Source organism: Narcine bancroftii, chromosome 5 (genome assembly GCF_036971445.1).
Source record: "Narcine bancroftii isolate sNarBan1 chromosome 5, sNarBan1.hap1, whole genome shotgun sequence".
In the NCBI taxonomy this organism is placed as follows: domain Eukaryota; kingdom Metazoa; phylum Chordata; class Chondrichthyes; order Torpediniformes; family Narcinidae; genus Narcine; species Narcine bancroftii.
The window spans coordinates 176065965-176090887 of NC_091473.1; the positions used below are offsets into that span (position 1 = coordinate 176065965).

Consider the following 24923-nt stretch of genomic DNA (forward strand, 5'->3'; position numbering starts at 1 on the left):
CACAAAATTACTAACCTCACTAACTATATTGTGATCCAAGTAGTGAACATAGATGACAAACAACAGTGCATCCACCACCAATCCCTGGGGCACATCACTGGTCACAGCCCTCTAATTTGAGTAATAACCATGTGTCACCACTCTCTGTCTCCTATTGTCAAGCTAATTCCGCATCCAATCTGCCAGGACTCCACATAATCTGACCTTCCAGACCAGCAGGACATTGTCAAAGGTCCAATGGGCCATCCAGCCCTCATCAATCTTCTTGGTCACTTCATGGGCAAAAAACAATCAAGTTCATGAGACAATTTCCCAGGCAGACAATCTCTAATCAATCTTTGCCTTTCCAAATGCAAGTCCAGTATCCTCCATAGTGTTTGGGATTAACACATTTTTTCTTTATTTGACCCTGTGCTCCAGTTTTAACCCTTTGGACTCTGGCCATTTTAACCTTTCATGATATATACTCCAGACTGGGTCCATGGGTAAACTACAGTACAAACACTGTGGTAACCAGCTGGTGGTTGGGTGTGAAAGCAGGGGCACAGAGTATATGCACTTGTTGGTCGTCCCTGAAAACAGGGACACGGAGTTCAATGGGTTAAATTTGTAATCAAACCATTCACAATGATTAAAGTGCACATTCTAGATTTTATTAAATAGTATCAATGTACATTTTGGTTTGACCATGGAGAAATTACAGAACTTTTTATGCATAGTTCCCTCATTTCAGGGCACCATAACGTTTGGGAAATTTGTCTTCACAGTGTTTGTGAGTACTCGGGTACGTTTAATTGCCTCATTAGTGCATGTATAAGAGAGCTAGGCTTGCTTCAAAGCTTTTGATCACCTTTGGAGTTTGCAGTTGCCATTTTTAAAGATGAGTCCAAGAGTTGTGCCAATGAAAGTAAAAGAAGCCGTTATGAGGCTGAGAAGCAAGAATAAAACAGTTAGAGACATCGCCCAAACCTTAAGATTACCAAAATCAACAGTTTGGAACATCATTAAGAAGAAAGAGCGTTCTGGTGAGCTCAGTAATCACAAAGGAACGGGTAGGCCAAGGAAGATCTTCACTGGTGATGACAGAAGAATTCTCATAATGACGAAAAATCCCCAAATGCCTGTCTAACCAATCAGAAACACTGTTTAGGAGGCAGGCGTGGATGTCTCAGTGACTACTGTCCATAGAGGAACAGATTACAGTTTGCCAAGAAATATTTAAAAGATTCTTCAAAATTCTGAATAAAGGTCTTGCGAACAGATGAGATAAAGATGAATCTGTATCAGAATGACGGCAAGAGCTCAAGTGTGGAGGCATAAAGGAACTGCTCACGATCCAAAGTGTACCACCTCATCTGTGAAACATGGTGGTGGGGGTGTGATGGCCTGGGTATTTCTGGCTGCTACAGGTACTGGTGGACTTATCTTCAGTGATGGTGTAACTGTTGATGGCCAGGAGCAAAATGAATTTTGAGGTGTATAGAAACATCTCATCTGCTCAACTTTGAGCAAATGCTTCCAAATTCATTGGAAGGCACTTCGTCCAACAGCAAGACAATGATCCCAAACATTCTGTTCAAGCAACGAAGGAGATTTTCAAAGCCAACAACTGGAAAATTCTTGGTCAGTCACCTGATCCAAATCCAATTGAGCATGCCTTCTGATTGCTTAAGAGAGAACTTAAGGGGACAAGCCCCCGAAACAAGCAGGAGCTGAAGATGGCTGCCGTAGAGGCCTGGCAGAGCATCACCAGAGAAGATACTCAGCACCTGGTGATATTGATGAATCACAGACTTCAAGCAGTCATTGCATGCAAGGGATATGCAACAAAGTACTGAACATGACTACTTTAATATACATGGGTCAATTTTCATTTAAGAGTAGGTTGATAAGTGCATGGATGTGAGGGGATTGGAGGGTTCTGGACAGGGAGCAGGTAGGTGGGACTAGAGGAGATCACTTAAATCAGTGCGGACTAGAAGGACTGAGATGTCCTGTTTCTGTACTGTAATTGTTATGTGGTTATGGTTATATGGTACCATTGGTACGTCCCAAATATTATGGTGCCCTGAAATGAGGGGATTAGATAAAAAGTGCTGAACATGGTGAAACTAAAATGTACAGTGTCTGCCATAATGTTTGGGATAAAGACACTATTTTCCTTTATTTGCCACTGTGCTCTCAGTTTTAAATTTGTAATCAAACAATTCACTTGTAATTAATGTGCGCAGCCCAGATTTTATGCAAGGTTATTTGTATACATTTTGGTTTGACAAGGTAGAAATTACATCACTTTTTTTATATAGTTCCCCCATTTCAGGGCACCATAACATTTGGGACATTTAGCTTCACAGGTGTTTGTGAATATTCAGGTATGTTTAATTGCCTCATTGGTGCAGGTATAAGAGAACTAGGCTTGCTTCAAAGCTTTTGATCACCTTTGGAGTTTGTAGTTGCTATTTTTCAACACGTACACCAGAGTTGTGCCCATGAAAGTCAAAGAAGCCATTATGAGGCTGAAAAACAAGAATAAAACTGTAAGTGACATTTCCAAAACCTTACGATTACCAAAATATAGAGTTTGGATCATCATTAAGAAGAAAGAGCGTACTGGTGAGGTCAGTAATTGCAAAGGGACTGGTATTCCAAGGAAGACCTTCACTGTTGATGACAGAAGAATTCTCATTATAATGAAGAAAAATCCCCAAACGTATGTCCCTCAGATCGGAAACTCTCTTCAGGACGCAAGTGTGGATGTGTCAATGACTACGGTGCACAGAAGGCTTCAAGAACAGAAATATCGAGGAGACATTGCACTCCACAGAATAAAGCCTTAACCTGCTCAACTATTCCCTTCAGCTCAGACCCAAGTCCAGCAAAATCCTGATAAATCTTCTCTGCATCATCCCCAGCTTGACAACACTTTCCCTGCAATTCAGTGACCAAAACTGAACCATATTCCAAATGAGGCCTCACCAAGATCTTGTACAACTGTAACGTGGCCTCCCAACTTCTATACTCAGTACTTTATAATATAAGCATATAACAATTACAGTACAGAAACAGGCCATCTCAATCCCTCTAGTCCGCACCAATTAAAGTGATCTCCTCTAGTCCCACCTATCTGCTCCCTGTCCATAACCCTCCAATCCCTTCACATCCAGGATGAAGGAAAATGCACTTACAGCTTGTTTGACAACCTTATCTACCTGTGATGCCTCTTTCAAGGTACTCTGTATCTGAACACCTAGATCGCTCTAATCTGGAACACTCTCCAGATCCCTCCCATTCAGTGTGTTAGTCCTGCCCATATTAGCCCCCCCGCCCTGCAAATGCCACACATAACATTTTTTTTTCAAATTTTATTTTATTAGCACATGTAACAGAATTGCATACAAAACTAGAACATTCTACATATCAAAATCAATACATGCTTTTTTAAAATCATTTTCTCCCCCTCCCACCTGTTCCCTCCCACACAGAAAAACCCCAAAGAAGAATCAAACAAATAAAAGAAGAAAGAAAAAGAACAGACTAATTCTTTAACAATACTGGACATTACCTAATTAATAAATTGTGACCTAGTTATTCTAATACTTACAACTACAATTATATATTTAAAATTTGAGATATATAGTAAAATAAAACACTATTGTGCAATATATAACACTTAATTCAAAATCTAATATATATGTAAAAAAAATCACACAACCAACATCTAATAAAGTAAAATAAAATGAATTAAGGTGAGGCCGGGGAGTGACAAAGTTCACACCAAATTCTACCAATTGTCATATTTTAATTACTTATGAAGTTAACACTAATCTTTTGCATATATGCAAACCAAATTTTCAAAAAAATTATCATATTTGTTCTTTAAGTTATATTTAATCTTTTCCAAGGGTATACAACTTCGCATTTCACCATGCCATCTGTCTAATACCAAATCCGTGTCCAATTTCCATGAAACGGCTAAAAAATTTCCTGGCAACTGTCAGCGTGATCTTTAAAAATTCTTTTTGAAACCAATCAAATTTTAAATCTGGACTAATCCTTGATATATCCCCTAAGAGAAACAACATAGGGTTTCTCGGGAGTTTAGCCCCTACTACCTGTTGAAAAAAAATCTATAAAATTAGTCAAAAAAAAAACTCAATTTGGGGCATGTCCTTGTCGAATGTAAAAATGTGCCCGTATCCTGTTTACATCGAAAACACTCATCCAAAATATCTTCCTTCAATCTATTAAGCTTTTGTGGCGTAATATATAACTGATGTGTGAAATTGTATTGCACCATTCTATAACTAAAATTTATTGTATTTTTAATGCTATCATAATATATTTGGGTCCAATTTCTATCATTTATATCTATACCCAGCTCAATTTCCCATCTTTGTTTAGATTTATGAAAATCTTTCTTCTTTACTCCCCTCAAGAGTAATAAATACATAACTGATATACATTTTTTGTATTTGGATTTGATGTTATTGTTTCTATTTCATCGTCTTCTAACAGTAAATAAGATGTAGTTAATCTTTCTCATAGATAAGCATTTAATTGATAATATCCAAATATTGTGTTATTTTGTATTCCATATAATTCATCAAATGTCATTAAATATCTCTCTTGATAACAATCTTTTTTAGATTTTATTCCTTATTTTGACCAGTTAATAAAATATATATTATTCAACGTAAACGGGATCAATTAATTCTGCACCAGTAACATTCTCACTAATCCATACTCCTCAACTCCCAACAACATATGTATCTTATGCCACATTCTGACCAAATATCTTAATATTGGTGTGCCTTTTACTCTAGTTAATAATAAATCATTCCATTTTTAGAGAAATTCTTCAGCTTCTTTTTCACCCATTTCATTCATTAATTTCTATATTAACCCACGCCACTTTTCCTCCTTCCTCAAAAAAAAAGAAATCGTAGTTGGGCTGCTTTATAATAATACTTCAAAATTTGGAAATTGTAGATCTCCTGATTTCAATCACCAAGTTAATTTTTCCATAGAAATCCTTGACATCTTGCCTTTCCACAAGACAATAGACAATAGACAATAGGAGCTGGAGTAGGCCATTTGGCCCGTCGGGCCAGCACCGCCATTTTAGATCATGGCTGATCATTACCATCAGTACCCCTTTCCAGCCTTATCCCCATAACCCTTAACTCCATTACCCACAAGAGTCTTATCTAACTCTCTTTTGAACATAGTCAGCGAATCCGCCTCTACCACCCTCTGTGGCAGAGCATTCCACAGATTCACACTTCTCTGGGTAAAAAAATGCTTTCTCATCTCCGTTCTAAAGGGCCTACCCTGTATTCTTAAACTATGCCCTCTAGTCCTCGTCTCCCCCATCATTGGGAACAAGTAATCAGACTTCACCTTGTCTATCCCCCTGATGATTTTATATACCTCAATCATGTCCCCCCTCATCCTTCTAAACTCCAATGGATACAAGTCCAGTTTTTCTAGCCTTGCTGCATATGACAACCCTGCCATCCCTGGAACTAACCTTGTAAATCTGCGCTGCACACCCTCTATAGCTAGTATGTCCTTCCTCAAGTTTGGAGACCAGAACTGGACACAATACTCCAGGTGGGGTCTCACCAGGGCCCTGTATAACTGCAGAAGGGCGTCTCTGTTCCTATACTCCAATCCCCTCTTTATGAAAGCCAACATTCCATTTGCCTTCTTCACAGCTTTCTGAACCTGCATGCTAGCCTTCAGTGACCGGTGAACAAGTACACTCAGATCCATTTGCACTTCCCCACTCCCTAGCTTGTCTCCATTTAAATAATACTCAGCTTGCCTATTACTTCCCCCAAAATGAATAACCTCACATTTGTTCACATTGAAATTCATCTTCCATTTAGCTGCCCACTCCTCCAGCCTGTCCAAGTCCCTCTGCATTTTCCTTACATCCTCCTCACACCCCACACCGCCACCCAGTTTAGTGTCATCTGCAAATTTGCTCATGTTATTCACTATCCCCTCATCCAAATCATCAACATAAACTACAAACAACTGAGGACCCAACACCGATCCCTGAGGCACTCCACTCGTCAAATCCTGCCATTCTGAAAAAGACCCATTCACTCCAACCCTTTGTTTCCTATCTCTTAACCAATTTCCTATCCATGTCAGCACCTTACCTCCAATACCATGCTCCCTGATCTTGCCCACTAGACTCCCGTGCGGTACCTTATCAAAGGCCTTCTGGAAGTCCAAATACACCACATCCACTGGCTCTCCTGAGTCCACCCTCTTTGTCACATCCTCAAAAAATTCCAGAAGGTTAATCAAGCATGACTTACCCTTAAGGAATTCATGCTGACTAGCCCTTATACTATTATTACTGACTAAGTGTTCTGCTATTTCTCCTTTTATGATGGACTCCAATATCTTCCCCACCACTGATGTCAGGCTAACCGGTCTATAATTTCCCGTTTTCTCCCTCCCTCCTTTCTTAAAAAGCGGCACCACATCAGCCACTCTCCAATCCTCAGGGACCTCCCCGGAATCTATGGAACTTTGGAAAATGTCGACCAGTGCCTCCACAATTTCCATAGCCACCTCTTTAAGCACCCTAGGATGCTTATAATTTCCTTATAATTTAGATCCTCAAAAAACTTATTAGGAATATCAATGGGTAAAGATTGAAATAAATATTGCACCCATGGGAAAATATTCATTTTAATACAATTTTGCTTTTGGATTAAAATGCGATGCATTTAACCATTCCAATCTAGTTCCTTTTTAATTTTTGATGCTCCTTTTCAATTAAATGTGTTTCTTGTAGAAAAGCAATATATAGGGTTTTGAAGCCCATTTACATTAAAATATAACATTTAATCCTTTAGTCATTGTAGAAATTAAAAATTCCTCCACTTTTCTCCTTTTCATGATTCCCCTTCATCAGTCCCCAGCTCTTCACCAACCTCTAAAATATAACAATCATTAAATCCAGTAATAAAGATAGTACTTGATTGAATACTTAAAAGAAAGAAAGAGAAATAGAGAAGAGAACCCCTCCCAAGCATTGTCATGAAACCCCCTGACAACGCATCCACCCTCCATTTTTCGGGTTGCGACTGAAGTTGCAAATAACGTCCACGGTTCAGCAGGAACCAGTCAGTATGTCTCTGGCTCCTCCAAGTATATTAAACTCATCTCTGGAATATTTCAGACCTCTACCAGATTTGTTTCACCTCAAGAATATAACTTTCCAGCTTCAATTTTTGACTCTTGGGGTCAATTCTTGACGCATGTCCGGCAAACGTTCCACATATTTTTGAGCATGTTCCAGATTCATAAAAAATCTACTTGGACCTCCTTGAACAAAAACTTTCAGAGTTGCAGGGTAACGCAGAATAAAAGTGTATCCTTTCTTCCACAGTATATTTTTAATTGGATTAAAACTCGTCCTTTTCTTCAATAATTCAAAGCTTATATCGGGATAGAAGAAGATTTTGTTTCTTGCAAATTCTAATGGTGCTTTTCTTTCTTTACCCTGTTTGGCTGCGAATTCCAATTTTATTTCCCTCACTTGATAATGAAGGAATTTGACCAAAATGGGCCTCGACCTTTGATCCAGCTGAGGTTTAGGTCGAAGGGCTCTATGGGCTTGTTCAATCTCAATATCTCCTTTAAAATGCTCTTGTCCAAAAGTCTGAAGGATTCAAAGCTGTAAAAATTGAATAATATCTTCTCCTTCCTCTCCTTCTTTCAAGCCAATAATCTTAGTATTATTTCTTCCACTAAAATCTTCTAATGAATCCACTTTTTCAGGCAACTCATCGCCAACACGTGCTCTAATCCTTCATCCTCTTTATCTACTTTTTCTTGAAGAAATTGATTTTCCAAATTAATACTTTGTATTTTTCCTTCCATTTTCTGATGTTTTTTTCTTGCATCTCTAACATATTCGCACATTTTATTAACTTTAGCCTCTAATCTCTTATTACATCTTATTAGCTTTAACTCTTCCATAATCATAACCAGTAGATCTTGAGACTTAGGGATAACTTTAGTTTTCTCTCTTACCCTTCCTCCTTCTTCCAACAATTCCTCTGAGCTTTGTTCTTCTTTTTCTCTCCATCTTCTTTTTCTTCCCCCTCAGACAGCATTTTGGACCGCTTGGGAGCCTGTCTAAAGGGCTTAGTAAGCCACTCTGACGGGGCCTCTCATTGCTGCCGGCTGCTCACGTGCAACCCCTCGCGTGTGCGCAGTCGGGTCGCACCTCTCCCCGACTCGCCTGCGCATCCCTGTTGCTTCAGCTCGCTGGGAGGCGATTCGGGAAGCCCTCTTCATCCAAAGAGTATGCTTCACTACAGGCCCAGGCTTCTTTTCTTCTCCAAGGTAGGCCCTTCTTTCTCCTCTAATTGTTTTTCTTCCATCTTCTCTGTAATTTCTTCTGTTTCTTTGTCAGCATTGCATTTTTTTTCCTTGATCTTGAAATTCAGATGAATTTCAAAACTTTTCACTTTTTTAAAGCTTTCTCTCGGAGGAGCCAGGTTTTCTGTCCTGGCCCTACGTCTCCATGTGACGTGTCCCCACATCACATTCTTTGTATTAAATTCCATCAACAATTCAGCTGCCCACCTGACCGAGATCATGATACAAACTTCGGCATCCATCTTGACTGTCTACAATGTCAGCTTCTTTAGTGTCATCCGAAAACCTGCTCGTCATGTCATGGACATTTTCATCTAAATCACTGACAAACAGTAATAGGCCATCACCCAACCCTATGACACACCACTGGTTATCGGACATGTTATCTGCTAGGACGATCTCCTGTTGCCTTTTTGTCTTCCTCTTTTCCTTTTTTTTTTAGCTTGATCCAGAGATCCCAAAACTCCTCCGGGCATACCCTTGATCCCAGCATCTTTTACTTCCCCCAAGACTCCTTGCTCTTGATGAATTTCCCTCATCATCCACATTTCCCTACACATACATGTCTGGTCCTTCACTCTAACAGGATCGCTCATGCCCTGGACCTTTGTCAATACACTTCTAAAAACAATCCATTTTCTTCTTGCTTCAAACAATTTGTTCCAATCATCTTGAGCTAGATCTTGTCTTCTACCTTCAAAGTTATTAGCCTTGCTCTCAATTCCTAATTTCAGCTCATGGTTCTGTCCTGAATCTCTCTATAACTATCTAAAACCTAACAGAACCACAGTTGCTGTCCCCAAAGGTTTATCCACACACACTTCTTCCACTTGTCCTTCCCAATTTCCCAAGACTAGATTAAGTGTTTCCCTCTCCTATGTGGGACCCCTGACATCTTGCCAGAGATGAATGCATTTGACCAATTCCACCCTGTCTAAACCTTTTGCATTATATGCCTTTCCTCATCAATATTCGGAAAGTTATGACCTTACTTGACTTACAGCGGGCAGCATGTCATATTTGCTTCGCTAATTCCCTTTGACTATTTGCAGACTGTGATTTCTTTCCATGTTAACTGTCCATTTGGATACTATCGACATAGCCGCTCTCAGTGAAGTCCGCCTGGCAGATGTAGGCAGCCTCCAAGAACGCGGCGCGGGCTACACACTCTACTGGTCTGGCAAGCCTTCGGATGAACGATGCCTATCTGGTGTAGGCTTCATGGTCAAGAGCTTCATTGCCTCCAAACTCGAAAACCTTCCGACAGGCCTCTCGGACCGAATCATGTCCATGCGACTCCCCCTTCAAAACAAGCGTCACATCACCCTCATCAGTGTCTATGCTCCAACCCTCCAGGCGGAACCAGCAGAAAAGGACAAGTTCTACACCGACCTGCGCAACCTCATCCAACGCACCCCTACAGCCGACAAGGTTGTCATCCTGGGCGACTTCAACGCTCGTGTCGGCAAAGACTCAGAAACCTGGCCAGGAATCCTGGGCAAGCATGGCGTCGGATAGTGCAACGACAATGGGCGCCTCCTGTTGGAGCTCTGCGCAGAACAGCGGCTCGTCATTACAAACACCCTTTTTCAGCAGAGGGACAGCCTTAAGACCACCTGGATGCATCCCCGATCCAAACACTGGCACCTCCTGGACTACATCCTGGTGCGAGAAAGTGACAAACGAGATGTGCTCCACATCAGGGTCATGCCTAGCGCGGAATGCCACACTGACCACCGGCTGGTTCGCTGCAAGCTCAACCTTCACTTCAAGCCAAAGCCCAGGAACAATAAAGCCCCCAGAAAGAGGTTCAATGTTGGAAACCTGCAGTCAGACGAAGCGAGATGAAACTTCCAGGCAAACCTCAAAGCAAAGCTCGACGATGCAACCCGCCTCACGGACCCGTCCCCTGAAACCCTCTGGGATCAATTGAAGACTACCATACTGCAATCCACTGAAGAGGTACTGGGCTTCTCCTCCAGGAAAAACAAGGACTGGTTTGACGAAAACAGCCAGGAAATCCAGGAGCTGCTTGCAAAGAAGCGAGCTGCCCAACAGGCACACCTTACAAAGCCGTCCTGTCCAGAGAAGAAACAAGCCTTCCGTCGCGCATGCAGCCATCTTCAGCGCAAACTCCGGGAGATCCAAAATGAGTGGTGGACTAGCCTCGCCAAACGAACCCAGCTCAGCGCGGACATTGGCGACTTCAGGGCTTTCTATGAGGCTCTAAAGGCTGTGTACGGCCCCTCACCCCAAGTCCAAAGCCTGCTGCGCAGCTCAGACGGCAAAGTCCTCCTCAGCGACAAGATCTCCATCCTCAACCGATGGTCAGAACACTTCCAATCTCTTTTCAGTGCCAACCGCTCAGTCCAAGATTCCGCCCTGCTCCAGCTCCCTCAACAGCCACTAAGGCTAGAGCTGGATGAGGTTCTCACCCTGGATGAGACATACAAGGCAATCGAACAACTGAAAAGTGGCAAAGCAGCAGGTATGGATGGAATCCTCCCAGAGGTCTGGAAGGCTGGCGGCAAAACTCTGCATGCCAAACTGCATGAGTTTTTCAAGCTTTGTTGGGACCAAGGAAAACTGCCTCAGGAGCTTCGTGATGCCACCATCATCACCCTGTACAAAAACAAAGGCGAGAAATCAGACTGCTCAAACTACAGGGGAATCACGTTGCTCTCCATTGCAGGCAAAATCTTCGCTAGGATTCTACTAAATAGAATAATACCTAGTGTCGCCGAGAATATTCTCCCAGAATCACAGTGCGGCTTTCGCGCAAACAGAGGAACTACTGACATGGTCTTTGCCCTCAGACAGCTCCAAGAAAAGTGCAGAGAACAAAACAAAGGACTCTACATCACCTTTGTTGACCTCACCAAAGCCTTCGACACCGTGAGCAGGAAAGGGCTTTGGCAAATACTAGAGCGCATCGGATGTCCCCCAAAGTTCCTCAACATGATTATCCAACTGCACGAAAACCAACAAGGTCGGGTCAGATACAGCAATGAGCTCTCTGAACCCTTCTCCATTAATAATGGCGTGAAGCAAGGCTGTGTTCTCGCACCAACCCTCTTTTCAATCTTCTTCAGCATGATGCTGAACCAAGCCATGAAAGACCCCAACAATGTTTACATCCGGTACCGCACGGATGGCAGTCTCTTCAATCTGAGGCGCCTGCAAGCTCACACCAAGACACAAGAGAAACTTGTCCGTGAACTACTCTTTGCAGACGATGCCGCTTTAGTTGCCCATTCAGAGCCAGCTCTTCCGCGCTTGACGTCCTGCTTTGCGGAAACTGCCAAAATGTTTGGCCTGGAAGTCAGCCTGAAGAAAACTGAGGTCCTCCATCAGCCAGCTCCCCACCATGACTACCAGCCCCCCCACATCTCCATTGGGCACACAAAACTCAAAACGGTCAACCAGTTTACCTATCTCGGATGCACCATTTCATCAGATGCAAGGATCGACAATGAGATAGACAACAGACTCGCCAAGGCAAATAGCGCCTTTGGAAGACTACACAAAAGAGTCTGGAAAAACAACCAACTGAAAAACCTCACAAAGATAAGCGTATACAGAGCCGTTGTCATACCCACACTCCTGTTCGGCTCCGAATCATGGGTCCTCTACCGGCACCACCTACGGCTCCTAGAACGCTTCCACCAGCGTTGTCTCTGCTCCATCCTCAACATCCATTGGAGCGCTTTCATCCCTAACGTCGAAGTACTCGAGATGGCAGAGGTCGACAGCATCGAGTCCACGCTGCTGAAGATCCAGCTGCGCTGGATGGGTCACGTCTCCAGAATGGAGGACCATCGCCTTCCCAAGATCGTGTTATATGGCGAGCTCTCCACTGGCCACCGTGACAGAGGTGCACCAAAGAAAAGGTACAAGGACTGCCTAAAGAAATCTCTTGGTGCCTGCCACATTGACCACCGCCAGTTGGCTGATAACGCCTCAAACCGTGCATCTTGGCGCCTCACAGTTTGGCGGGCAGCAACCTCCTTTGAAGAAGACCACAGAGCCCACCTCACTGACAAAAGGCAAAGGAGGAAAAACCCAACACCCAACCCCAACCAACCAATTTTCCCCTGCAACCGCTGCAACCGTGTCTGCCTGTCCCGCATCGGACTTGTCAGCCACAATCGAGCCTGCAGCTGACGTGGACTTTTTACCCCCTCCATAAATCTTCGTCCGCGAAGCCAAGCCAAAGAAAAGAAAGAACTGTCCATTTGGATACTATATTAACGAGACCTCTGTTTAAATATTGCGGTGGTTCAGACACCACTTAATTGCTTGTTCAGGTTTAGACTTTGTTTCTGCTTGAAAGGCAAATTTCTTAGCTCTGATTGCAGTACGTGTTCCTCTTTGCCTTCTTCTTTCTCTCTGGCTCAGTCATCTTCCCCTTTGATGTTTCCTGAATTTTTGTTTAACTTAATCGACATGCCCCACAGCCCTTTGTCATCAAACCATATCTCACTCTCAACGTTTCTCCCTAATTTCACAAGTGCTCCTACTAAGCGCACCCCAGCTAGGAGCTCATCTCCTGTTTCATCAGAATGTTGGGGATTTCCATGTCAGGCAGCATCTGTGAAGAATAATCAGGTTCACAGTTCCCTCGTCAGGTCTGGGAAAAGTGAGGAGCAAAGCAAGTTTTAAGAAAGTGCGCGAGGGTTTGGGTGGGAGGGTTGGGGTTTGGAGACAAGCTAATTTCGACGATAGGAGAGCAGGCAGGAAAGGTTAAACGATCAGAGCCCAGAGCAATGGAGTACAGGTAATGGCAAATCTCTGCTTCCCGCGGCCACGCGGGGCTCAGACTGCCTTCCGCTGCCCCCACAGCAGTGCTCCATCATCAATACATTAATCGGTTTCAACTTTTCCTTCTGTATTCCCTTGTAAGATGGATTTGGTTTCCCAAGAGAAAAAGCAATCTCAATGCTTCAAAAGCTCTTTCTATGAAGAAATTTCTTTTAACCCCCTCTCCTGACTTGCTGCAATGATTTTTAAATAATCACCTCCCATCATTAAATCATAAATTAAAAGGAAACAATGCCTCTTAATAAAAGTACTTCTGGCACACCTCTCTTGCAACTACCACTTCATATTCAGAAAGCTCCGTTGAACATGAACAATTAATTTAATGTCAGAACTGGGCAGTACAAATTCACCACTTTCTAGGTCTGTGTTGTGCCGCTATCAACAACATTCTGTAGATATTATCAATTTCCGATCATCTCTCAAGGGTTCTAATCTCCCCATCCCCACTTCGCACCCCCACCCCCCCCCATGATCTCATCCTGTCTCTCCACTCCTTTATCATTTCTTGGCCCCAGCATTGCCATTTTAGATATTTTATATCTGCCATCCCCATCAGTATTGTCCTGATGAAAGGTTCCGACCTGAAACATCACTCATTACCTTTTGTCCCATAGATGCTGCACGATCCTCTAAGTTCCCCCACCTCGCTGATTGTTGCTCCTCTTTTGCTCCAGTCTCTGTTACAACAATGAGCTGTGGGTCTTTCAGGGCTTTCTCCTCAAGGAAAAGAACACCACGGAAATGTGCCCCTGTTTCCGGGTAACCTAGAAACAAAAGCCCCTTTCACACTCGCAAGTGGATCCAAGAATTAATGGCCAATTGGCCTTTAAAGTGCCTAGTGTGAAAGCAAAATCAGCTTAATGCTAGCGTCAGATGATGTCATCTCACGCCGGGGATTGACAGCCTCGACCCCTAGTACAATCCTCGGCATCTGCTGCCGCTGGCGTTGCAATCGTGCAAGTGTGAAATGGATAATGGCATTGTGGGATTGAAATTACCCGAGTTTTTGTGTGAGTGCAGGAATGTGAAGGAAGAAAAGATTAAAATGAAGGTATAAACTTTGCCGTGGGAAAGTCGCAGCAGGAGAGAGAGAGAGACTGGATAATTTTTAAACAGCGTGGGAAAGTTGGTAGCGCTATAGTGCACAATTTATACAGCGTGGGAGAAAGCAATGGCGGACCTGACTTCCCAGAATGCCGTGCAGCAGAGAAATCCCTTCATAAATGCTCTGTGCATGCGGCTGGGCATACAGCCCTTTCTCTGCTGCACGGCATTCTGGGAACACAGGTCCGCCATCGCTTTTTCCACAGTATTTATAAATTGTACGCGATAGTGCTACCAACTTTCCCCCGCTGTATAATTGTGCGCTAAAGCACTACCAAGTTTCCCACCGTTTAAAAATTCTCTGCTATTACTATTTACTGCTAGCACTTTCCCACGGTCCGTTATAAAGGTTTATATAGGTCGGTACAACAACAACAGGGTCTGAAGGGCTCATACTGGGTTGTACATAAAGCTTAATTATGTAATAATTAGGCATGATTAATTTTGTTCAAGATCATAATACATTGATCAGGATTTAGGGCAGGTCCATGTCACTCGATGTGTCATGATGTCACCGGTAGAAGGTAGCACAGTCCTAACCCCGGGGATGGCTCCTTGCAAGTGTGAAAATGTTCAGTGTCCCAGTTAGGAGTGGTCAAGCGTGAAAAGCCAAACCCCCCCCAATTCCTATCCCAGGTCAATGAACGGCCAATTTAGTAAGACGCAGGTGTGAAAGGGGCTAAAATACAGCCAGCAGGAGAAGCCTGTGTGGCCTGTTAATACAGCTGAGAGATGACAGAACAGGAAGAGTGATGATAGATGCTGTAAACAGACATTCCAGTTGTGCATTTGAATGGAGAGATGCAGGTGAGGTAACAAATAGGAATGTAAACATGTTTGTGGATAGGTTGACACACAATTGACACCATGGAACATGGTCAAGATCTGAAGGGAAGATCTGTTTGGATTCTCATGAGCTGAGGCTAATGTAGGCACTCTTTTCCCCTTGTCTGGTCATGTCAGATGATTACATTTTGCTGTTTTCCAGGCTGCATTGTAATTGAGCTTTCCTGCACTGTACTCCTTTCACTGATCTTTATCACCTCACATCAAATCAATGAATGCTGAAACACTCAGCAGGTCAGGCAACATCCATGGGGGAGAGAAAGCAAAACACCGATGTTTTGGATTAATGACCCTTCATGCAAATTGAAAATGTAAGTCAACAGGAATCGATCAAGTAGCAGAGAGATGGTGTGAACAGCGGGAATATTTGGGATGGTCAAGCCAAAGCAGTCAAAGAAATACGCACTTTAAAACAGAAGAGAAAAAGAGGCATGAGGTGCAAACGGCCACATCTGCGGAGACGGCCACATCTGCAGCCTCAGAAGAAGACGAGATGAAGTCAGGCATCAGAGAGGACGTGGGATGAAGAAGTGAAGTGACTGGCCGCTAGGGGTTCTGGTTCACCCTCATGGACTGAAATGGTGTTCAGCACAATGGCCACCCAAACAGTGTTTGGGTTTTCCAATGCAGTGATCACAGGAGGAGAATTGAAAAGAATTCACTAAAATGGATTATGTTCAAGTGGGTGTATGGAGGGTGGGAAGGGAAGAGGTAGGACAGGTTTGTATCTCCATCATTTAAAAACAAATCATTCAAGGGATGAGGACTTTGCCGGTTGAGCCAGGTCTGCGTCCTTGAGAAGGTGGTGCTGCCCTTTAGAAGCTCTGCCATTGTTGAGGTGTGGATACGCATTGGAAAATGGAACTGAAGACCGCAGCATCACCAACAAACATTCCTAGTTTTGACGGAAGCAGACGATGATTGGCTTCAGGACACTGCTTAAGGAACACCTGCGTAGATGAACAGGGATTGAGATGCTTGATTCCCAATAACTACAACAATTCTCCTTTGCAAGCCATAATTGCAACCAGTCAGACCATCTCCCCTTTACCAGGGCTCCTTGATGTCACTCTTGATCAAATTTCCATCAAGCTTGAGGGCAGTCGGTCTCATCTCTCTGCGTGATGAGATCTTGAGTCAGAAAGGGCTGGGAACACAAGCTGAGCACCGTACAACCATTATGTATGATGCAAAACATACATAATATATCTTTACCTCCTTTGGACGCTGCAAGACCTGTTGAGTTCCTCCAGAATTTTTGTGTTTTTAAGTACAGTCTGAAAAAGACTGTATCTAATGGAGAATGTGACCTCAAATGGTTCTTGATGATTCCCTCTACCAATTGTTGTAGAGTTAAAGAAAAAAAATTGACAACTTCAAGAAACCTTTGTTCCCTTTCCTGATAATTGATTAGAATATCAATTACTCCGGTACTTTTTACTTCCTGAATACTTCTGGGTGTATTTTATGGATTTTGGGCTGCTAATCACGAAAAACACCTTAAAAATTTCCTATCGTACCATTTGTTACTATAACCTATTTTTTTGTAATTTCCTGTCAGATTTTAAGTCTACTTCAAGCATGCAAAGCCATTAAGTGCAACATGTCCTTGAAAATTCATTTTCTGCATTTGCACTTGGACTTCTTCCCTGCTGGTCTTGGTGCAGTCCGTGACGACCATAGATTTCACCGGGGCATTGTGACCATGAAAAAGCGGTATCAGGTCGGACACAAACGTAGCTTCCCCTCCACCACCATCAACTCAGCACTTACCTGCATCTCCTCCATTTCCCGCTCATCTGCCAAGCCCCCTCTGGCCCCAGAATTAACAAACATAGGATTCTCATGTTCCTTACTTACCCTGCTACCAGCCTCCACATCCTACACAATATCCTCCATAACTTGCACCACCAGAAACAACTTCCCCCCTCCGCCTTCTGAAGGGACTGCTCCCTCCGTGACTCCCTTGTCCACTCATCCTTTTCCACCAATAGCACACTTGCAACCACACCTCCTCCCTCACCACCATTTGGGGCCCCAGACACTTCATTTGGGGATCTGCAGGAATGATCTACTGCATACAGTAGTCCTTTGGTGGCCTTCTCTACATTGGACAGACTGGGCACAGACTGGGGTATAACTTCGCTGAGCACCTTCTCTGTCTGCATCAGGGACAGGGATCTCATAGTGGCCAACTACCTCAATTCTGCACCCATCTCCCACGCTGGCATGTCTGTCCACGCCCTCATGTATGGTCCCACTATAAGAGCACCCGTAAATCAGAGGAGTAACATGATTTTTCATCTGGCCAGTCGCTAACCGATGGCATTACCTGACTTCTCTAGTTTTTGCTAGCCTACTCTCCATTCTCCCTCCCTTCCTGCTCCATTCACAGAGCTTCTCCTCCTCCTTCTGCTGCTGATGTGTCTTCTCTCCCTTATTCTCTCCCTTTTACCTCCTGCCTTTGGGACCCTGCTCCTCCTCATGCCCCTCCTCCCACCATTTTGTTCAGGTGCCTGCTTACATTTTTTCCATACCTTGATGGAGGACTCAAGCCCGAAACGTTGATTATGCATCTTTATCTTAGCAAAATATAGGACACTGTTTGACCTGCTGAGTTTCTCCTGTTTTGTTTTTTTTTACTTCAACCACTCGTGGTTGAAAGTCTGCAGACTTTCCTGTTTTACAGTGGTATCAGAGCAATGGGAATCCATCGATGCAGGCCGACTATTGTTGGACATTGACACAAGAGGCATCAGAGACTGAGTACAAGCGAAAATCAGTGGTAAAACGTTTTTAGGTCAGTTGAACTAAATCATGTGCCCACATCATTTTGCAATTAAATATGCTAAATTCAATAAAAGTTAATTTTCATGTTTCTCCAACTTCCGACGTGATAGAGAAAATCCAATGTGATCTTTGTGTTCAGCTTGAGGTTGTCTATCAAGGTCTCCAATTTTTCTCCAGGAAACAAACCGCTTGGAAAATAAAATTGTTGGCCAGTGAATTATTGACGAGATCTCTGAAGGCTTGGGTTGGACCAGTTGTGAAAGCAGAATGTAGTAGTTGAAACAGTAGTAGACAGTAGACATTGCCTCAGGGTGTTTCATTGATCTTAACTTATCAGCTAGCCATATTAATTCAGCTCCTTTACCCTGCTAATGGAGTGAAATCCCATGCTGCTAATATGGTCAACAATTACAATGTAAAACAAAAAAAAATCCAGATCTTGTCTCTCCCACCTTCAGCCCAAATGAAAAAATATATAAGTTTCATCTATTAAGTTGGTTCTTATTTCAGCCCACAAATTCCAAGACTTCTTTTTAACAATTGTGACTCTAGGTGATGAATAGCTTTATTCAAAATCTAAAACAACAAACCACAGAGGGAAATTGACCAGATGGTATTAGCCTGCTGGTTTTATTTTTATGATCTTTCAACACAAATTATAAGGACTGAAACAACAGTTGCAAAGTACAAACAACACAGGTTCATTTTTAACTCCTATGAAATCACCCCTTTTAATTCTCTAGTCATTCGTAAGTGTTGCGTGCGGATTGTATCAGGCATGCACACATGAAGAGGTTTCAGGACTTTAAAAAAAGTGCAGGGCACGAAAAAGATATCAACACCACACAAAAAAATGATCGATAGAATCTTCATATTGTTAAAATTCAAGGCGACAGTGGCTTGCATTGACCAATTTAAAATATTTTTTTTACTTTGGGAAAAACAGTTGACTGCCAGAAATGTGTCCCAGGTTAGTAACGTGGATCATTTGCACGAGTATTTGGCTGTAAACACATAGAATAAGCTTGAGTATTATACGTAACAACATTCAGAGAGGAGGTTCTTGCTTTTATTGCTAACGTTTTGATAATAATCTCTAAACTGGTGATCTAGCTGACAGCACCATGAATATTAGCTGACTTTCAACTCCAAAAAGACACCAGAAGATAAAATTTACTTTCTGAAGACAAAATGCTTCTTAATTCAGTCAGATGTCCCAATCGAAATGACACCGAATGCTCTACCTGCGTCTGCACCAGAACGGCAGAATTGCACTCGGAAAGGGTTCTTCAATTGGCAAGTGAATATCAAGCATCACCGACTGTTTTCAGAAGCTTTCATCGTCACTCATATCCCATATCTGCAACAACAAAAAAAACAGTCACTGCACCTTTGTGGAAAGTTCAAATACAAATAAAGACCCATCTCACTGGGGCCTTACAACATGCAATACTCTTCGACAACCATCAAGTTACCAGTTACATTCATTTCATTTTATTCTCCCCACATTCCCATCCACTTACTCCAGACCCTACCATTGACTTACACGCATTGACCAATTAATCTACTAACTAGTGCAACGTTCCACAAAATCTCCGATACCAGAGCTTCCACGTTTCTCTTGAAGTGACATGTAACCAGAATTTACATTTTGTTTGTTTTGGATTAGAACTTCTCCAAATTAACTACTTCCATTGCTAAACTTTACACCTCCTATTTTGTCTCTTAGACAATCCTGAGGGTCACAGATAACTTGCACCTGCTCGAGTTCTGTGGGCTGCAGAGTGGCTGAAAGATGACAGCTCTGCCGCTGGAGTTGGCGCTTGATGGGACGAGTGGGTAGGTTCTTGGAGATTTGGTTTCTGGAGATTTATTACACTGAACCTTGCCACTTGTGAATGGTTTGAGCAGGGTGACAAACAAGGAAGACTCATTAGTTGTAGAATCTATCTGAAGTGCCAGTTGATGAAGTCGACAAAGACGACGTGGTCAAACATTAATCATGGCTTTTATTAGCAGAAACTCATGGTACAATAATGAAAGACAATAGATGCATATACAGTTATATCCAAGGGGAGTGACCTTAACAGTAGAAATATTGCACAGCCAATGTTAGTACAGCAAGGCTCGCCAGAGGGGGGAGACAGGCAGCTTGGCAGACATTTACCACACTAACACACCTCCCCCAGGAGGCCTTGAGAATGCTCTCGAAGCATTTTCTCAGCTCTCCTGGGTCTTTCACAATGATGGACTCAGAGTGATCGTCTCGTGGGCCTGATGTCAAGTAGGTGGTCTGGTCACTCGACCTTCTTGAGTACAGTCTTAACACTGGCAAAAGTCATGGCAAAGCTGAAGATTTAGCAATGGTGCAACAACTTCTCACACCTACATTTTCTGATATTAGGGATTGGCTCAACATTTCTTCTGTGTTTGTTCCTGGATTTGGAAATTTTCCATGTGGCCAATGGCGTGAGCTGTGCATCGTAGCTACAAGCTGACGAGAGTATAATTTGATGATGGTGGTATTTGACATGTACTCTGGCTACCACTTTAGCAATGTAGTCCAAGTTGTTTCCTTTACATTAGTGACCTTAAAATGAGTGAACAAGAGTAATTCAGATATACAATCACTTTTCAATCTCATTCAGCATCTCCACTGATTACTTATTGCTTTGTGTTATTTTTGCTGTGTGCAAAATCTTAAACATTTCTATACTAAAGTTAAATCTATTGCTCATTTATAAATCAGTCTTTGGTTGTTTCTTGAATCCTGCCCTCTCTTTGGAATCATGAAATTAAAAAGCATGCTTGGCCTTTGAACTCAGTACCAAGTATTCATTTGGTGATACTTGCTTTGCAAGTGGATAAAGAAAGGGACTTTTAATGCACTTAATTTGGAACGAAGTCAACATTATTGGTTGCAAAAAATTCAAATGGTATACAATGGTTTGAAAGAGAGGGGCAGATACAAATGGCATCTGTGAGCAGCCAAATATTGTTCAAAACAGGAAATAAACGAGCTTAGAATTAATTCAGGATGAAGAAATCATTCAAAGTCTGCTTCCTGTCAAGAATTAAAAATAGTGAACAAATCCAAGGCTCTGTAGAAAGATTGTGAATGGACATCGTTCCATGTCAAACAAAGGAGAAATGCTCGCACAATACAAGGTGGTTTTGTCTTTCGGAAAAAAGTTGATGAATGCAGAATTTTCGAACGTGATTAATACCTCATGCCTGGTGATCTCATCGTTTAACATGATGTGACTGCTTGAGCTGAGAAAGATGGATCACACTTCCGATGCAATGCCACATAATGACTCGGGTGATTTTAGTGTTGTTTCCCACATTTGATTGGCAGAAGAAATATGATTTAGAAGTGTGCTTTCAGAGACCCAACTAATAAGAGTCACTTTGTCTTCTGCTGGTGGGCTGGCCAACGTACAGTGCTGCCCAGATCCACTTGCACTTTTAACGAGTCAACAAGTCCGTCTTCTTTGTTGATGCCACAGATTGCTGTCAAAAACTAAAAGGGCCATTTATATTGGGCCAGGTTGTGGGAGTTAAGACCAAAGCCAGCACCCTGCTGAATTCTCCTACAAAATGCATCACGTAGCCTTATGAGGCAGATGCAAGCGCAGCTTAAAGGGAGATGTCGGCACCATAAAACTATCAGCTGTTCTGTGATGTTCTGGGGGCATTTGCATAATTGAGTGATGGATAGTATCAGTGCGGGGTGCATCTATACACAGCACAGATCAGTGGCAGTAACCTTACCCTGGTAAAACCTGATCTTTTACCTAATGGAGCTCCTCTGCTGTCTGGTCAGAAGCTCAAAGAGCTGCATGTAGAAACACAGTGTCCCCAAAACAAACGACGCTTGACAAGCACACACTTTTGACCTTCAAACGGCTGGTGCATGCAAAAGAGATGTGAGCCATCCACGGACAGAAGTGTGGGCAGGATTTTAAATTTGCCTTTTTTTTTTACAGGGGCTTGGAGGGATAGCTTCACAACCATGGATGGGGATTGAAGGGTTACTGTGGCCCTACCTGCAATTCCTTGCTTGTGGACTGATTCTATCTTTCACGTTCCCCTTGTAGCCATGCATTCATTAATTGCTTCTGTGAGCTATTTAATAGTAAACATGCCCACTAATTTGAGCTCGAGAGCTGGAGTTTTTTTTTAATTTTAAAGATACAGCGCGGTAACGTGCCCGTTTGGGCCACAGGCCCGTGCCACCCAAATAAAACCCACACCACCAATTAACCGACGAACCCAGTACATCTTGGGAAGGTGGGAGGAAACCGACGCAGGTCACAGGGTGAATGTACGAACTCCTTATAGATAGTACTGGAATCTAACCCAGGTCGCTGTCATAGTATTGTGCTAGTCAATACACTGGCTATTTGTCATTGGCCAAGGTAGAATATAAAAACATCGCCTGTCCCCCACACAATTGTCGGGGTGATAACAACAGAGTTGAGGGCTATTCATTGATCTGTTGACAGGCAATCTCAGCACTCAAAGGGTGCGTGCTCAAATACACAGGCATGCTGGTCTGCAATGCAAATGCTAGCTGTGTATCAGTAGAAAGCCTGAACACAGAAATCATCGGCTCCTTTAAGAGGAAGTAAGATCGATAAAATCAGCAGCTGGAGCTCATTTCTTTAAACTAACAATCCTATAATTTATTCTTTGTGTATGAAGCACCATTGGTGACAGAGAGGATATTAGACGTACATTGTGAGCAGACCCTTCGTACGTCCTATGAGTCCGATGCAGTAACGTCAGAAACTCCCTTCAAAATAATTTGGAACTGCGACAGAAACCAAGCAGCAAGATGCCAAACATTCTTTACAGTTAAAGTTACTCAGAATCTTTCCAATGCTAAATTACCTATATCATACAAATTATGAAAGAATTTTTAGCCAGATCCAGCAAAAATCCGTTACAGCAAATACATAAAAAGATGCCTATGGTTATTTTACATTTTTAAGACCAAATGTCTGGAAATGAACCTTATGGAAAATGCTTCAGAGGTTAGCAGTTGGAGGTCGAAGGCCAGACTAAGGCCTAACAGACACAGATGGCATCAAAGCAGCCAAACCGTAGTAAAGGAAAAGAATCAGCTCTTTTGTTAGTAAGCACACCTGGGGAGGGGGGAAAACTCCCTGTATTTCCCTGAAGGGAAAACTTCAATGAAGTTTGTAATTCAGGATCATTGCTTCTGATGGTGAAGACACGAGCCATAGAAACACAGCCCAGAATAATAGCACACACCTGCCGTTAGCTTTGAAGATGCAGAGACGTTATTTTGATATGTTATGATTTCAGATGAAATGCCATGTTCTAAGAAGTAAGGCTGATAATTTCCAGAGACTGGAGAGTAGCCAATGTTGTTCATCAGTTTAGATTTAATTTTTTTTTAACAGTAAAGCACGGGCCTCCTGGCCCACGAAACTCATGGGGCCTCAATTACACCCAAATAATCAACCTACTGTTGGAAGGAAACCTGAGCTCCCAGAGATGACCTACGCAGGTCATGGGTAGAAGTAAAAACTCCTTATAGACAACACCGGATGCAACCCTGGTGATTGACGCTGCAATGGCATTGCACTAAACACAATGCTGCCCTTAAGAAGAGAATTGGGGATAATCCAGGAAATTATAGGCCAGTGAGCCTTGCGTCAATGTTACAGAAACTACTGGAGAACATACTTAGGGATAGCATTCACGTTATATCTTACAAATTTGATCGAGTGTTTGAGGAAGTGACAAAGGGGAGGAGCAGTGGATGTTGTCTCCACAGATTTTAGTCAGGACCTTGACGTGATCCAGAAGGTAAAGATGCATGGGATCCACGGTGAATCGATATCTTGGATGTGGAAATGGGTGGCCCACAGAAGATAGTGGTGAAAGGGTGTTTACTCTGGATGCAGGCCTGTGACCAGTGATGTTGCACAGGGATCAATCAGTGTTTGGATAACTGTTGCTTGTGAGACACATAAAAATGACTTTGATGATAAAGTGGGTGGGTGGGTTAGTAAGTTTGCACATGACACAAAGATTGGCAAAGTTGTGGACTGGCTAATCAAAGGATACAACAGGTTATGATCATTTACAGATATGGAAGAAGAAGTGGCAGATGGAGTTTCTTCTGAGCAAGTGGGTGGTGCGGCCCTGTGGGAGGTTAAATGCAAGAGGAAAGGGACACAGTTAATGTAGAACCCTCAACAGGGGAAAGAGGGGAGAGGAAGAGAAGGGAGGAGAGGGGGAGAAGGGAGGAGAGGGGGGAGAGACAGTCTGAGGAATCCAATTTCATAGCTCATGGAAAGTGGTCATCGTAGTAGATGGGGTGATAGGGATGCCCTGAGGCATGCCTGCCTTCATTGGTCAGAGTACTGCATACAAGAATGCAGAAGCCATATCCCTATTGGTTAGACTTCAATCGGCTGCACTTGGAGTATTGTTCCCAGTTCTGGTCACCCAGGAGTGACGTGGAGGCTTTGGCAAGGGAACAGAGAGATTTTCTAGGATGTGGCCTGGATTAGAGGGTAGCAGTTACAAGGAGGAATTGAACCAACTTGGTAGTTTACTTCGAGTGTCTGAGGGAGAGCCGATAGAAATGTATAAACATACGAGAGGCGCTGATAAGGTAGCACCGCCCCCCACCCCCCCCACTCCACCCCACCCAGGTAAAAAATGTCACGAGAGAGCCATCTCCCAGGCCTGCTGATAGTAGGGTTAAAGGGGCCATTAGACACATGTATAGGCATGGACTGGAAGTCAAGTCAACTTTATTCATCATGCTCGCATTGTTGGAGGAGATGGTGTTTCTCCAGGACCACGGAGCATACTTACATAGATATAAGTTAGGACAGCAGTTAACACATTAAAATATTAAGGTATTAAGTTCACTACGCATGATGCACTTCTGTACTGGGAGTTCA

The 24923-nt window shown here is 43.0% G+C and overlaps 1 protein-coding gene across 2 annotated transcripts in view; it reads right to left on the reverse strand.

Annotated features, from left to right (window-relative positions):
* atg7 (ATG7 autophagy related 7 homolog (S. cerevisiae)) overlaps positions 1-24923 on the reverse strand; it is a 226296-nt gene that overhangs the window by 21676 nt on the left and 179697 nt on the right. Inside the window, exon 18 of one of the 2 annotated variants that reach the window (XM_069939868.1) lies at positions 18585-19333. The exons of the other annotated variant lie outside the window; for it this stretch is intronic. Coding sequence (XP_069795969.1) covers positions 19301-19333 — 33 coding nt within the window. The 3' untranslated portion in view covers positions 18585-19300. Of the gene's footprint in view, positions 1-18584; positions 19334-24923 lie in introns of those variants that run through there. 2 annotated transcript variants of the gene reach the window in all.